Source organism: Pelodiscus sinensis, chromosome 1 (genome assembly GCF_049634645.1).
Source record: "Pelodiscus sinensis isolate JC-2024 chromosome 1, ASM4963464v1, whole genome shotgun sequence".
In the NCBI taxonomy this organism is placed as follows: domain Eukaryota; kingdom Metazoa; phylum Chordata; order Testudines; family Trionychidae; genus Pelodiscus; species Pelodiscus sinensis.
In genome coordinates this window covers 110,713,588-110,729,940 of record NC_134711.1, presented here as the reverse complement: position 1 = coordinate 110,729,940, position 16,353 = coordinate 110,713,588, and the positions used below count along the sequence as shown (strand labels likewise).

Here is a 16,353-nt window from a genome sequence, read left to right as displayed (position 1 = left end):
TGCCTTGCATTATGTACCCCCATAGTACAAGAAAGTGCTCAGAGTGAGAATGTAGAGAAAAACTTACTATGGTGGGGAAAATAGTGAATATCTAAACTTCTGCCCTGTGTCAAGCACACCGTGAACATAGCTTTGTGGGTTTAGTGATGCAATTGCCTGCCTAACAAAGATATACTGGGCCTCAGTCTCCACTCACTCCCCTCCCCACTTGAAGAGGAGGAATAACTCCACTAAAACCAAGAGCTGGGCTCGTGTGAGTGAAAGAAATTAGGCCCATCTCTTTGTTGTACCTGAAGTACCTCACGGGATCTTTTTCAGGGGGATAAGGCAAAACACCACATTTATTGGGAATACATATTTCAATCACTATTTTATCATATGCACCTGATATATTACACTCATACTCTCTCACACACACAAACATACTTGGTCTTGTTGTTGTTACAACTAGCTGCTCCCCCTCACTTCACTAGCCAGGTGAGTTAGATGGGGAGGGATGGAGCCAGGCTTCTGCCGATTCAGATTGGTGTACCAATGTTGACCAGATGAAAACTCAGGGTCCTCCTGCAAGATACCTTAGATTTATTGTAGCTCCCCTCTCATGCAAATCTATACCAGTTAGTCATCATATGCATATGCAAAATCTGTGAGAGTCACCATATGCATATGCAGTTAAGTCTTCTGTGGTACCTTCTTCTGGGTGTTGTCTTAACGCTGCCACATTCATCTTCAAAGAGAGTTCTTCCAAAAGCAGGCACTTGCTTTTCCCAAGGCCAGCAATTGTCTTAGCATATTCATATGGCTAAAGTAAAACTTAATACAAGGTTATATGAACCTTTCCATATAACCTTATATTACGTCTTTCCAGATCCATATGGATAAAGCAAGAGATTTAACATATGAAGAAGTTTAATACAGAGATTTAGCCACATCTTAACATTCTAATTCCATGGTGAAGTGACCACAGCTCTGTGTGTTCTGTACGCATTTGAAACTGGCCATGGTACATTGGAGCAGAGTTTTGTTAAGTGATCTAGATATATCCCCAGATATCAGGCCTTGGGAGGACAGGGCAGTTCAGTTGCTCCAGGCGTGAAGAAGAGACTGCTTGACTCAGGTGGAACTGTTTGAGGAAGGGCGGCTAGCAGGGAAGAAATGACTGCTAATGAGAGATGGGGGGAGGAGGCATAAAGGAAGTTGGGAAGGGCAAACTTCTGGTTTAACCAGGCCCTAGTTAGGCTTGATCTATCTCTGGTTCGTAGTTCCATCACAGCAGAAAATGCCCATTATATCCTGCTGCCCATGCCACCGAATTTCCAAGTAGTAGGATCCTGTTTCAATGGCCCATGGCTCACGGTCGCAGCAGGAGCTGGAGCTGTGAGCCCTTTAAATAGCCACAGCAACCCCATGCTCTGCTTTTTAATTCAAAGCCTCCGGCCCGAGACAGCTCTGGTGGGAGGCTCGTCCCCAGCCCTGCCCCTTCCGGGGTGGACCCAGCAGATGGCCATGCACCAAAATTAATTAAGTGCCCCATCCCCTGGGGAAAATTACTGCCCACCCCTGCATTAACAGAATCATTTTGTACTTCAACTCTGCTACCACTAGAGGTCAGGCAACATGTTCAGCATGAAAACAAAGGAAATTGCTCTCAGACAGGATTACAATGTTCAGCTGTCCCCCACAGTAAGTTGTCAACTACTGTTCAAAGACATAAAAGATGACTTTATGGACAAAGCTTATTTTCAAGGGCACTGCCACACAATGTTTCATTCATAATATAAAAATCATGCTTGTGTAACTGTATGAGCTTTTGCATGATTATTGCCTGAACAGAGACATTTAATATATATCCTCAAATGCTTCACAGTAGTCTGTTATTGGATACCATTTTAGCAATATTAAGCACCAAAAGAGGAATTTATCATAAAATGCAAGTAGCATCTATACATTATACAAGTATTTATACATTATAGTTTATTCTGAACCACCCAATGCCTCTTCTGCAATAAATTACAGTTATTAATGTTATTATAAGTTTAAAATAAAGTGCAGGTAGGACAGAATAAAACCGATTGCCCATACAATGCTGTAAATGCCTGCTAATTAATTATAAGTCCCTCGGTTACACTCTTTCACCTCCCTTCTCCCTTCCAAAAACCCATTTAAAATCTATACAAGCATCAATAAAAACAGAACCCATATAGCTTCTGTCATTATGAAGCTGGTACTAAACTTATTAGATGTGAGTGGTGCCAGTGAAGATACTGCAGGATGATCCACTCTGGTGCAGAAAGTGTTCTCTTCAGCACCACCCAACGTCACTGAGTTTTTTCCAAGATGCAGTATGTCGGAAGTAGCCGCACACGAGCACTATAGCCAAAAATTGTAACTTTCCCTACAGATAACAGTTGAAAGCTTGTATACCCCATAATGAGATTTTATAAATATGTGCACTTCAGAAGGTTACTTGTCACTGATATCCAACCCTCTTCTTTCCTCATTCCCAAGTCCTCCTCCCAGCGGCACCACAGCGAAGTGAGAGCCAATGTGCAAGCTGAACTAGTGGCACAAGAAGGTCATGGACATGTGACACAATATGAAGATTGTTTTCCTGCTAATTAAGATGATTTTCATTTTCTTCACAGAGCCACACTCTCTTGCACAGCCTAGGCAGCCATAGGAAGAGCAAGGAAGAGCCAGTCTGCAGAGCAGAGTCATTGGCGTGAGTGAGACAATTTCTATGCAGCAGCCACTAGAGACAATGGCAATTGTGGGGAGGGGCAGCGGCAGCAGTTGGGGATGTAGTACATAGGGCTATGACCCCCTGATTTCTTGGGCATCCTCTTGCTGGGACATCCAGCAGTGAAAAGCAGCAGGTCCCCCCCGCTGTGTGTCCATGCGGAGCGGAAAGGGAGGGTACATCAGGGAAGCAGGCTGAGCTCCCCAGCCCACCACATGGAGCTACTTCCCCTTCCTTGCTTCCCACTACCTGCTTTGTAGACTCCCGCAGTGAGGTGAGCTGGGGCGGGGAGGGCGCATCTATGAGACCAGGAAGAGGAGCTGCAATGTGGTGATGGGGTGCTCAGCACCAGGCAACTCAGGTGAAGCCCCATCTGGCCCTAGCACCCCAGAAGTGAGTGAGGAGAGCAGGCTAGAGATGAGGGTGGGAATGGAGGGGGCAGACCCTGCTACTGCTGCTACTTCAATGCACCCCCAGGCTACGTCTAGACTGGTATGATTTTCCGGAAATGCTTTTAACGGAAAAGTTTTCCGTTAAAAACATCTTCAGAACCGAGCATCTAGATTGGCACGGATGCTTTTCCGCAAAAGCACTTTTAGCGGAAAAGCGTCCGTGGCCAATCTAGACACGCTTTTCCGCAAAAAAGCCCCGATCGCCATTTTTGCGATCGGGGCATTTTGCGGAAAACAAATCTGAGCTGTCTACACTGGCCCTTTGGCGCAAAAGGGACTTTTGCCCGAACGGGAGCAGCATAGTATTTCTGCAAAAAGCACTGATTTCTTACAGTAGAAAGTCAGTGCTTTTGCGGAAATTCAAGCAGTCAGTGTAGACAGCTGGCAAGTTTTTCCGGAAAAGCGGCTGATTTCCTGGAAAAACTGGCCAGTCTAGACACAGCCCCAGTGTCAGCTGGGCAGCCACCAGACAGAGAGCAGGAGGAGGAGGTAGTTGCTCTTCTCTGGTCTAATACATAACAGCTTGCTGCTGCTGGGGGCACATTGAAACGGCAGCTGCCTTCAGTGTGCCTATCAAGGAAGAGGTGATTGGGAGGTGCCAGATTGCCCCCATCCTACAAAAAGTGGCTGATAGTTCTCCAACTTCTTGTTAACTGAGACGATCCAGGCCCCGAGCATCATCCCACCTTGGTGCCACCCACCCTGATGGCGCCAGAGGAGAGGGGACAACTGTGCAACCCAACTGTGTTGCCCCTTTTCTTGGCCTTGTTTTGAACATGTGTTAAGGGATCGTTCAGCCAGGCCGGGATGACTGCAAGCTCTGCACGGGGCTGGGCAAGAGGAGGAGGTGATTGCTCTTGTCTTGTCTACCTACCAAGTTTCAGGAGGTGGAAGCCGAGGCAGCCCATGGGGTAACCATGTGCCCCCACAGAACCTTTCATTTCCTTCACAGACACACACACACACACACACACACCATACACAGTGACGTGTTGCCACTGAGCTTAGATCAGGCCTCCCACTCTGCTGTACTGATGGATTTGTAGCATATTCTTCTTGAAGCAGGATTGTCAGAGTCCATAAATTGGGCAGGTCCTCCACAGAGCCCCGAGTCCTTGGAGCAGGCCCAGATGAGGCTACTGGGGATTCTTTCTCATGTAAACCAGGAGATAGGCAGTTTCACCCCTAGCGGAAGAAAAGAACAAAACGATTGTGAGCATGAGGAGGCTTGTAGTTAGACCCACCTTCCACCCCAACTTAGCTTCTTTTCAGCTGTCCTACCACAGATGAGGTGACCTTGTCCTTTCTTTCACTGTCCAGATAGCTCTATAACAGTGACTGAATAAAGGTGCTCAATTGGCAGGATGAGTTCTCTCTACCTTTTACTCTTATGATTTATCTGTGTAGAAGGGTGGGAGAGAGAGACCCTGCCTGTGAGGTACTTAGCACCTCACTCTCCTTATGGGCTGGGTGACAAAGGGGGTGAACAATGAAAGGTTGCTGTTGCTCACACACTTGTGACTGTAGTTTTACTTCAGCCAGGTAATAGTGCATTAACATGGCCATCCTGTGAGAAATCGTCTCCTTTCTCCAAGTATACTCCAGACCAACATAATTCAGAATGGTTTTCATACAGACACTAACCCCTCACCTAATAGCGCTGCGGGGGCAGCATAAGAGAAAAATAAGATGCACCTCCTTACCAGTGAAAACGTGAATTCCCATAGGTACTTTTGACATCGTCCCATGACACCTGCAATGAACCAAACAGAGTGCGCTGGTAAAAACTCTTGAGTGATGGTTAGATACATTATGGACTCAAGATACTTAAGGCCAGAAGGGAACATTGTGATCAGCTAGTCTGATCTCCTGCACATTGCAGGCCACAGAACCGCACCTACCCACTCCTGTAATAGATCCATAACCACTGACTAGGTTACTGAAGTCCTCACATCATTATTTAAAGACTTCAAGATACAGAGACTTCACCATTTATTCTAATTCAAGCCAGCCAATGATCTACGCCCTAGATAGCAGAGGAAGTCAAATAACTCCCCAAATCTCTGCCAAGCTGACCTGGGCGAAAATTCCTTCTCAACTCCAAATATGGCCATCAGTTAGACTCCCTAGCATGTGGGCAAGAGCTACCCACCAGACACCCGGGAAAGAATTCTCCACACTAACTCAGAGCTCTCCTCATCTAGTGTCCCTTCTCTGGCCTTTGATGATACCTATTACTAGCAGTCACAGATGGGCCACATTCCATCGCAGGCAATCTCATCGTACCCTCTGTGACATTGAGACAGAAAGGGTTAAGCAATAGCAAGCTAAATGACCCAAATTCAACCGTTAAAGACATATTAGAACAGAATATAAATGGTAATTAGGGCTATTTCTTATAAATTGCTAACATAGGCATGATAGCGCGAATAGAGCAAATACAAAGCTGTATATTACAGAATTAAAGGTAATGCTAACTGTTTGTGTTTATTTATATGCTGTTATATGTTAGCCAGGGTTTAGATGGTTCCCATCTGTTACTAGATCTATTGATTCAGAGACCAAAAAGGAATATTGGCATTTAGAAGGAACTTAGTGTAAGAATATCATTGTCTATATTTCTGTTTGAAGTTTGTAGTAGACTGTCTATGAGCTGCTTAATGGATAATTACTTTGTGCTGATGAGTGCAACTAGTAGCCTGTGTAAACATAGGAAATAGGTGATTCTACTTCAGTATGACTGATCGTTTGGGATTGGTAGAATTTTTATACGATGATTAAGATTTTCAGTTATCCTCATCATATTTGACTGGGATGTCTGAATAGGAGCCCAAGGCTGGATGGGAACTGCATTTTTGGATTCTGGGTAACTAGTAAGATATAGTGGAAGCTGTTTTGTTGCTGGCTTGGAGAATCTAAATATTAGAATAATCACCAATTTGGGGGGTTTCTGCCCCATTCTTTACAGTTTGCCTTGATTTAGTAATCTCAGCATGTCCCCCCTGGGACTCCAGTCATATCCATCCCTTCCATAAACTTACCAAGCTCAGTCTTTAAGCCAGTTAGTTTTTTTTGACCCCACCGTTGTCTTAGAAAGGCTGTCACAGAACTTCACTCCTCTGATGATCAGAGATCTTGGTCTACTTTATTTTGGGTCTGCACATCCTAAACTCAAAATGCCAGTCATCTGAAGAAGTGGCTTGTGCCTATGAAAGCTCATGATACCAGCTACATGTTTTGTTAATATATAAAGTGCTACCAGACCCTTTGCTGTTTTTTAAGTTTATCTTGTACAGACTAATTCGGCTACCCCCTAAAATGTTCAAGCCTAAACTTATTGATGGACAATTTATATTCATTTTTTCTTGTGTCAACATTAGCCATTAACTTAAATAACTCCTCTCCCTCCCCTGGTGTTTATCTCATGATGTATTTTATAGAGAGCAATTATATCTCCTCTCAGCCTTTGTTTGGTTAGGCTAAATATGACAAGCTCATTAAGTCTCTCTTGTAAGGTAAGTCTTCTACTCTTCTGATCACCCCAGTAGCCCTTCATCTGTAGTACTGTGTGCAGTACTGGTCTCCCGTGTTTAAGAAAGATGAATTCAGACTGGAATGGGTGCAGAGCGGTTGCCAGGGACTCCAGGAGAGGCCAGAAGGAAGGTGGAGGCGAATCGGTGCAACCCGGAGACTGCCTGCCGAGGGGACGCCGGCCTGGAGACCGCAGCCAGCTGGGCAAGTCCACGGGAAGGAAGCCCGGGGGTCCAGGTAGGAAGTGGCCCAGGGCAGGAGCAGGAGCTGCCGCTCCCGGCCCGAGAACCTTGGCACGTTTTGGCTGGATGGCCCCGCCGAGAGAGTGACCCGGTACCTGGTCGCTCACAGGGCCCTGGGCTGGGACCCGGTGGAGTAGGGGGGGCCTGGGTCTCCCTACCTGGGGTGTGCCCCCGCTACAACGACAAACTGCGTTGTGGACTCAGCCTTGCTTAATGGGCCAGCTATAACCTGTTTTGTGGACTCAGGCCAGGGGGCCTTAGCCCTGCTTAAAGGGCCAGCTATAGACTGTTTCGGGGACTCAGGCCAGAGGGCCTTTGGCCTGGCTTAAAGGGCCAGGGAGAGACTGTATCACAAGGGGTCGGGGACCCAGGCGGGAGGGGCCTGCCACAGACTGCATTAGCTTTTTGCACAACAGCATCACACTGGTGGCTCATAATCACCCTGCAATTGAGCGGTACACCCAGATCTTTCTCCTCCTCTGTCACTTGCTGCTTCTATGTCCCCCACTTATAGCAAAATATTCTTGTAGTTAGTCCTTAAGTGCACGACCTTGCACTTCACACTACTTAATCCCATTTCTATTACTCCAGTTTTGAAGGCCATCCGTATCTTCTTCAATGATACCGCAATTGTCCTATGTATTGGCAATACCCCTCCCCCCCACTTTGTGTCAGCAGCAAATTTAATTCCTGATAATGATAACTGCACAGACGTTCTCAAGAGAGGTTCTACTCATCCTTTTCCAATAATTATAGGCTCACGAGTAAGGGAGCTGTGCCCCTAATCTTCTGTGAAATGGAGTTCCACTCTCTCTATTCCCCCCCCCCTTTCTTAATGAGTATATTGAATGTTGGATCCCTGTGTCTGTGAACTATACCTTAAAGCTTAAGGACCATATTGTCTGCAGAACCTAGCAGCCGCTCTGTGTCCAGTTCAGTGCACATTGTTAAAGAAAAGAAATGCAGCATGTGGTCTCAGGTAGACTATGTTAGTTATTTCCTCTGTTTACCTAATCTAAAATAAAAAGCACTCATACTGGCAGTACTGTTTATTCTTTTGTAAGGAAAGCATGGTTCCCTCTTCTTGTCTGGCACTAAATCATCCACAGACCTTTGTAGTGTAAGAGAATGGGATGGAGAAATGAGCTCAGCCCCACACATCAGAGAGCGTGCGTGCGTGCATGCGTGCATGCGTTTATAGTTAGAGATCCAAAGAATGCACAGCAGAGAAATAGAAGTCTTGTGAGTCTGGTTTTCTCACCTGACAGACACTGGAATCATTGAAGCAGTACCATCTGCAGTCTGTGAGACTCCGAATGTAGGCACAATAGTGACCACAGCTGGCTAATCCGGAATGAGCAACAACAGCAAAGAGATCATACTGCCAATCGGCCTAAAAAGACCCACAAAGAGATACTATCAATGAAATAAAGACCAAATCCTAGATGGTGAACAGAGACAAATATCCATAATATAAATCTATTTCCTTCAGGAAAAGGTGAAACATCCTCCCAAGTTGAGCAAGGTGACAGAATGACAATGGCCCTGTCTGGAAGATGGAAGATCATATTCTTCAATTGCGTGTAACAGGAATTCTTCCTAAGTATTCAATTCTGCCACACAGGCAGCTGGATACTAAGGCACTAAATGCTTCATAAATACCACCAATCAGATTAGATTTTCCTATTATTCTTATACCAAATCCTGGTTCTGTCTCTCATTCTGAACAATCTGAGTAGGGAAGTTTCATGGAGAATAGGTGGTGGGGAAAAAGAAAAAGCAATTCTGGGCCCTAAGGAAGAACAGTCAATTCCCAATCCCCCACGCATGCATGCATAAGCCACACCTGCAAGGGCGGTTCTGGGCCTGAGCTGGGTGGTGCCCAGCGAGCTGCTGGCACAGCCAGGGCTTCCACATGCCTTCCTGGTAGGGTTGCCAAGTATCTAATTGTGTAGACATAAAGATTCTTGCCCTGCCTCCTGTCCTGCTCCTCCATGCCCTTGTCCTGCCCCTCTCCAAGGCACCAGTCCGCACCCCTCCATCCAACCCACCCCCCACCATCACTCACTCTCCCTACCTTCACTATCTTCAGGTGTGGTCAGGGGTTGGGGTGCATAAAGGGGTTCAGGCTCTGAGAGGGAGTTTGGATGTGGGAAGGGATGCAGACTCTGGGAGAGAGTTGGGGTGTGGGCTCTGGGCAGCGGGGGTGGAGTGCAGGGGCAGATCAGGGGGTTGATGCTTAGCTTAGGCTGCTCCCCAAAGCAATCCGTACACCCCTCTGGCAGCGGCTCCTAGGCAGCAGGGAGCAGAGGGACTCCATGCACCGCTGCCCCCAGGCACCACTCCCACAGCTCCTATTGGCTGCAGTTTCTAGCCAATGGGAGCTGCAGAGTTGGTACTCAGGGTGGGAACAGCACATGGAGACACCTCCCCCCACTCCCAGGCGCAACAGGGATGGTGCCAGCTGCTTCTGAGAGTGGGACGGAGCAAAGGTTGGCAGGAAGCCTGCCTTAGCCCTGCTGTGCTGTTGGCAGCAGTGGTTGGGATACCCCCGCCCTTTTAAATCTCATGAGCCCCTGTGCAACTGTCCCACCCATCGGCAGGTCTGGTTTGACCTGAGAGTCTCTCCTTGTGAGAGCTGAGAGAATGAGGAAGACGAAAATCTGCTTCCCACAAGTGCAAAGGATGAGTGTCTCACCTTCTCTTTGGCATCTGGGTGACATTGCTCTTGTGTTAGTATCTGATTGAAATCGAGGCTTTGTGAAAAAGGCAGAGAGTAGCTGATCTTTTGAGTCCAGGTAGATTTCTTGAAGTAGAAGCGCTTTAGGTGAAGAGTGAGGGTCTGTGGCAGACATGTTAGCCTCATGCCCTGCAAAGCAATAAACACGTGAACTAAGAACGAAAGAATCAAGAATGGATGAAGATGCTACAATCAGTGTGAGTGTAACAAGGGTGGGAAATGGTCACGGGTACAATGAATTAATTCCCTTAGCCTGTCACTGTAATAGACCACAGTTCAGCTTCAAGCACATGGGAAAGACACTTGTTCACAGTTTACTCCTAGCACAGGAATAGCATGGGGAGCATAGTTGTTTGTGGGACCTGAAATGCAGTTTTTTTACACACACACACACACACACACACACACACACACACACACACACACACACACACCAAATTTCCCAAGTGATTCAGCCTTAAGGTGTCCATTCTGTGCATTAATTCACTGTCTGTCTACAGTCCTTACTCTAAAGCATATATTACTCATCTATCCGCTCCCCCTGCCTATTGCACAAGGGCACAGGAGGGGATGGAGGAGAGCACCTGTTAGAGGGATCACAGCAAGCGCAGGCAGGCATAACAGCTGCTGATGCTGGCAGGAAGAAAATGCAGGGTGGGTAAGAGAGATGCTAATAGGGAATGTCCCTATAGGGCAATGCCCTGCAATGGATACACTGCCTGAGCAGTAGGATAGTACTGGGTTGTACTCACCCTGACAGATACCGGAGGGGGTCGCTTTCTTTTATTTTGGCAACATTAATAAAACTTGTCCTGCCAATTAAGCCTGACTGCACTGCTATACACCTGGGCTGTGTCTAGACTGGCAAGTTTTTTCGCAATCTCATGTAAGATTGTCAGTGTTCTTGCGGAAATACTATGCTGCTCCCGTTCGGGCAAAAGTCCCTTTTGAGCAAAGCTTTTGCGCAAAAGGGCCAGTGTAGACAGCTCAGATTTGTTTTCCGCAAAAAAGCCCCATCGTGAAAATGGCGATCGGGGCTTTTTTGCACAAAAAGCGTGTCTAGATTGGCACGGACACTGTTCTGCAAAAAGTGCTTTTGCGGAAAAGCGTCCATGCCAAGCTAGACACTCTTTTCTGCAAATGCTTTTAACGGAAAACTTTTCTGTTAAAAGCATTTGCGGAAAATAATGCCAGTCTAGACGTAGCCCTGAAGTACAGGCAGTCCCTGGGTTACCTGGATCCGACTTACGTCGGATCCCTACTTAAGAACGGGGTGAGGGAACCCCGCATTAGCTGCGCCCTGCCCCCCAGCAGACCTCCGAGACGCGCCACGGTGGTCCCGCCACCTGCGTCCTCCGTGGCGAGAAAAGCTGCTTCGCGTCTCCCTGGTCCGCTGGGGGGAGGGGGGGCAGCAGACCAGGGAGATGCTGAGCAAAGCCGCAGAGGACGTGGGCGGCGGGATCGCAGCACGTCTGGGCGGTTCCGCCTCCCGGGTCCTCCGCGGTGAGAAAAGCCGCTCCACGTCTCCCTGGTCTGCTGGGGAGCGGGGGGTGCAGCTAGTGCGACCCCCCCCCCCCCCAGCAGAGCAGGCTTTTCTCGCCGATGCCTGGGGTAGAGCAGGTGGGGGGCTGCCGGGTTGGTCCCACAGCGCCGAGGTGCGGCGCTACTGGACCAACCCAGCAGCACCCCAGCTGCTCTGCCCCAGGCGTCCCCAAGTCAGCCACTGCTGAAACTGACCAGCAGCTGACTACAGGAAGCCCGGGGCAAAGCAGCTCTGCCTCAGGCTTCCTGTAGTCAGCACTGGTCAGTTTCAGCAGCGGCTGAATCGGGGACACCTGGGGTACAATATGTACCAGTTCCGACTTACATACAAAGTCAACTTAGGGACTGTAGGTTTGTTCTTATCTTGTACGTAACCCGGGGACTGCCTGTATAGACATGAAGATTCTTGCCCTGCCTCCTGTCCTGCTCCTCCATGCCCTTGTCCTGCCCCTCTCCAAGGCACCAGTCCACACCTCTTCATCCCACCCACACCCGCCATCACTCACTCTCCCTACCTTCACTCACTATCTCCAGGCATGGTCAGGGGTTGGGGTGCAAAAAGGGGTTCAGGCTCTGGGTGGGAGTTTGGATGTGGGAAGGGATGCAGGCTCTGGGAGAGAGTTAGGGTGTGGGCTCTGGGCAGGAGGGGTGGAGTGCAGGAGCAGATCAGGGGGTGGGAGAGCAGTGGCATGTGTAGGCAGGATTAGGGGAAAGACTCACTCACTTGTAGGCATGATGTTTTCCTTTCACACTGTTCACAGAGACACATGTTGTTATCAGTCAGCTGCTCAGGCTGGAAAAAGCAATGCAGGGAATCCTCCTAGAAACACAAAGAAGGAGTCTATCAGCCAAATAGAACTCCTCTGAGAAGTTACATTTCTATCTCTGCCTTATTTCAAAGGCTGTGGTTTCAAGGCAAACCTTCGAAAGGTCTTGTACTCCAAGATGCCTAGCAAAGGAAAATAAGTTGGTTTTGTTGCTGCTTTCTTGTTAATAAAAGAAGCCCAAAAGACATGCTGGTTGGTTTTAAAGGCTCCCCCCCCTTCTTTTCCACATTTAAAAATTTAATTTTTGCCTCTAATACTTCCAACTCTGCAGCAACTGCTCACTTAACATTTGTCTTGTTAAGCAACATAACAATGCTAATCTATTAGAGCACATGCTCATTTGAAGTTGTGCAATCCTCACTTCTGTTGTTTGGCTGCCTGCTTTGTTCACTACTTACAGGATTTTCTGGAAAAGCAGCCTGTCCTTGTGGGGGTTTGGAACCAGGGCGGACTGGCAGAGAGCACTCCCATCGGTTCCCATAAGTTGTGTGTGCCTTGCACACCCATAAGGTGTGCAGCAGGACAGCTGCAGTTCATTTACCCCTTACCTCATTGCCCTGCTACTCCTACCCTCTCCCCTGGAGCTGCTCCCGGGAGCCTCCTGCTTGCTATGTGGGGGGAGAGGTAGGAAGAGAGGGATGCTGATGTCAGAATGCCCCCCCTCCTTCTCCCCTCCGAGCCCCAATTGAATACCCCATTTCTGCAGGGAACTGTTTCACTTCCATGGGTCTATGGGTATGTCTACACTAGCCCTCTAGTTTGAACTAGGGAGGCTAATGTAGGCATTCGAAGTTGCAAATCAGGCCCGGGATTTAAATATCCCATGCTTGATTTGCATCTTCCCGGCCGGTCGCCATTTTTTAAATTTACAAGTCCGGACTAACCGCCTGTGTCTACACGCAGCAGGGACCCAGTAGTTCGAAATAAAGCCCTAAATTGAACTATCTGTTAAACCTCCTTGCAGACGCGGGCAGTTAGTCCGGACTTGTAAATTTTAAAAAATGGTGACCTGCTGGGAAGATGCAAATCAAGCGTGGGATATTTAAATTTAAAAGCGCATTTGCGCAAAAACCTTGCAGTGTAGACATAGCCTAAGTGCATACTGTTGGAGTGCTGAACCTACCAGTGTCTTCAGTCTCTGAGAACTGGAATTAAACATTGGGAGAGGGAGGGTTAACATGTTGCTCTCTCTCGTAGTTTCAAATGAACACTTCTCACAAATCAGATATTCCTGCACTCGGATAGTGTACAGCCTGGTCAACCGGTCAGCCTGAAGAGTAGAAAAGTACAAGAAATGAATATGAACAACACAGCTGATGCTTTTCCCTCGGTAAGTGTGACGGTGGCCCCAATGGACACTTAATGCAGTGTCACTTCTTTAGGACTTGAAACCAGATTTGTCATCTAACTAGACAGAGGGATCTTTACTGCATCTAAAGGAGAATATAAATCATATATGATTCAGAACCCCTGGGGGTACTTAGAGGTCTTCCATGGGATATATAAATGCCTCTAGATTGTAGCCCAGTTTTACTGCCAATTACATAAAAAGCACTAGAAAAGTCAATACAAACTAAAATTTCTTACTATGACTTGTTTATACCGCTGAATATATTATACATTGAAATGCACGTATGGTATTTCTATTCCAAGTGATTTATTGTATCATTATATACTAAAAGTGAGAAAGTAAGCAATTTTGGCAATACTGTGCTGTGACACTTCTGTATTCTATGTCTGATTTTGTAAGTAAATAGTTTAAGTGAAGTGAAACTTTGGGGTACACAAAACAAATCAGATTCTGAAAGAGATTAAGAACCACTGATATAAATGCCATGCGAGATTACATAGTCGGGCTACACTAGCAATGTGGACATAACTATGAGGCACTTGCATGTACAGTTTTGCATTTAACCTGCATAAACAAACAATGCTACTGGTATGGAGAAAAATCAGTGTTAGACTTTGTCTCTACTGCACCCTTCTTCTGCAAAAGCTTATGCAAATGAAGCTTGGAGTAGAATCTTGCCGTGCTTCATTTGCATAATTAATTAGGGGCTGTTTTTCTGCAAGGGGCTTCTGCGCAAAAAGGAGCTGTGTAGACGACTCCTTTTTGTGAAAAAACTCCCTCTTGCGCAAGAGCCATTCCTCATTTTTTCAGGAAGAACAGCTCTTGCGCAAGAGGGAGTTTTGCACAAAAGGGAGTCGTCTACACAGCTCCTTTTGGCACAAAAGCTTCTTGCGCAAAAACGGCCCCTAATTAATTATGCAAATGAAGCATGGCAATATTCTACTCCACGCTTCATTTGCATAAGCTTTTGCGGAAGAAGGGTGCAGTATAGACCTAGCCTTAGTGTTTGCCTAGGAACCTCCCATGGGAGGAGCTACTAAGCAATTAACATGTAAATAATGACTGAGTATTAGAGGCAGCTAACAAACACTAATGCAAGGGGATGGTGGCAGTATTAAAGATCATACTGAACAATATTTATGTCCATTTGAATTAGGAAGATACATGAATTAACCAAACGCAGATTTGCAAAAGGGGTGTGTTTTTTCTTAGTAAGAAGCAATATCCCCCACCATGGTGTGATCTGAAAGATGAACAGATACATTTTAACTGAGACTTGAATTGTCAAAGTCCATGGCTGCAAGGCTCCTTGTGGCTGGGGAGGAGGAGGAGGTGAGAGGCAGGGTTGCTTCGTAGCAGGATGCTAAATGAGGTGGAGGTGACTCGTGGCATCTCACAGACAACAAAGGTTAGGGATGAGAGAAAGCTGTGAAATCTCTAGGGTGCGGGGTGGTACATTCCATTTTTCAGCCAGAGCACTTACCAGCTCCCAGTCTGTGATCTGATTCTTTATTAGGTTCCAGAGGCTCAGGAAGAGTTGAGCAGCATCATACTGGACAAACACTGGACAGAGAGAGACATTACAGCCAAAGTTAGCATTGAGAGCAGTACATTTCACTCCTTGGAGCCTCTCTCGGAGACTGAGGTTTTCATCCGCTTTCTCATTTGCATTTTTTACCCTGTTTCAACCCTCCCCTCCATACCAACACAAACATCCTTCTGACCTATGAGGAAAGGCTGGAGTTTCCCCCGGAGTCCAAAGTCGCTCTTAAGCAATCTTTGTCATTACGGAACAATGTGAGGCGGCTCCTTCCAACCAGGGGCTGAACACCTTGCTACTGTAGCACTCCCTGCTGGCTCAAGGAGCCAAGTACTATGCAATAACATTACACTTGGATTTCTTACTGGGCTCAAATGGCACATCTGCAAACCTAGAGGCATGGAAGGTAGTTTTCTGCAGGGCTTTCTTATGAGAGCCCCATTGAGAACATGCCACTTAAGGAAAAATCCTGTGCTCTCCTCCATGGGGCAGCACTAGTGTAGCTCCATTGCTCAAGCTGGTGGCGGGGGGTGAATCTAGTGTGGGAGGCAGGGGTGAAAGGGGAGGATTTAGGAGCCAGGCAGAGAGTGCACACACCCCGTGCAGCACTGAGCCCTGTTCCATAGAGGCTACCTGTACACTAGGGGCTGCTGAAATTACCTCTGCAGCCTGGGGCACAGGCTTTTTGCCTTCAGTTTCCCTGCAAATCTACCCATTGCCCATGGCAGATAATTGGGCTGTGTTCTTGCGTTAGGATCTGCTCCTTAATTTGCATACCAATAAGCAGATTACAGCCATCCGTGCCTCTAATATGGAGGTACAGCACATAGAATTTACAGGTCCCAGAATGTAATAGTCCTTTCATAATCCAGACAGCGCATAGTAGGCTAGGGTCTATTGGGCTTATGCACCACTCCTCTATATTAGAGACGAGAGAGAGTGGGGGCCACATTGTAGAACCCTGTGAAACTTATTTGGACAACTCTTTTGAATTGGAGCTGAGGCAGCTAAATGTAGACAATTCAAAGAGGGACAAATTTAGCTCTGATGTAAACACACTCAACTGCTTACCCTCCTGCCTATACCACATTTGAATTTGCTGGTATATCTCTTCTGTAGCTCCAGCATTTTACATCATAAAGATTAGTCCAATATACATGTAGGATTTTGCATTTGAATGCGTGTGCATGCAGACATACCCATCAGTAATCAATACTGATCAGATATATACAGAAACAGATGAAAAGCTAATCTAATCAGTTCTTCTCTCAGCATGGATGACACAGCTAAAAAGTTGGATATGTCTTATTTGCTCATGGATTTGGATGATAATTATCCATTATCTTCCCTCTTTTCCTCCCAGCTGACATGTAGGCCATGTCTATACT

The 16,353-nt window shown here is 47.0% G+C and overlaps 1 protein-coding gene across 1 annotated transcript in view; it reads right to left on the bottom strand.

Moving 5' to 3' along the window:
- Nucleotides 1–3,415: 3,415 nt before the first annotated feature.
- The window catches only part of USP18 (ubiquitin specific peptidase 18), a 29,070-nt gene continuing 16,132 nt past the window's right edge, over nt 3,416–16,353 (bottom strand). The window contains exons 6-12 of the mRNA XM_006135471.4: nt 14,909–14,988; nt 13,198–13,344; nt 11,972–12,067; nt 9,664–9,834; nt 8,227–8,358; nt 4,896–4,945; nt 3,416–4,377 (exon numbers count right to left, since the gene is read on the bottom strand). Of these exons, the coding sequence (XP_006135533.1) occupies nt 4,329–4,377; nt 4,896–4,945; nt 8,227–8,358; nt 9,664–9,834; nt 11,972–12,067; nt 13,198–13,344; nt 14,909–14,988 (725 nt within the window). The 3' untranslated portion in view covers nt 3,416–4,328. The remainder of the gene's footprint in view (nt 4,378–4,895; nt 4,946–8,226; nt 8,359–9,663; nt 9,835–11,971; nt 12,068–13,197; nt 13,345–14,908; nt 14,989–16,353) is intronic.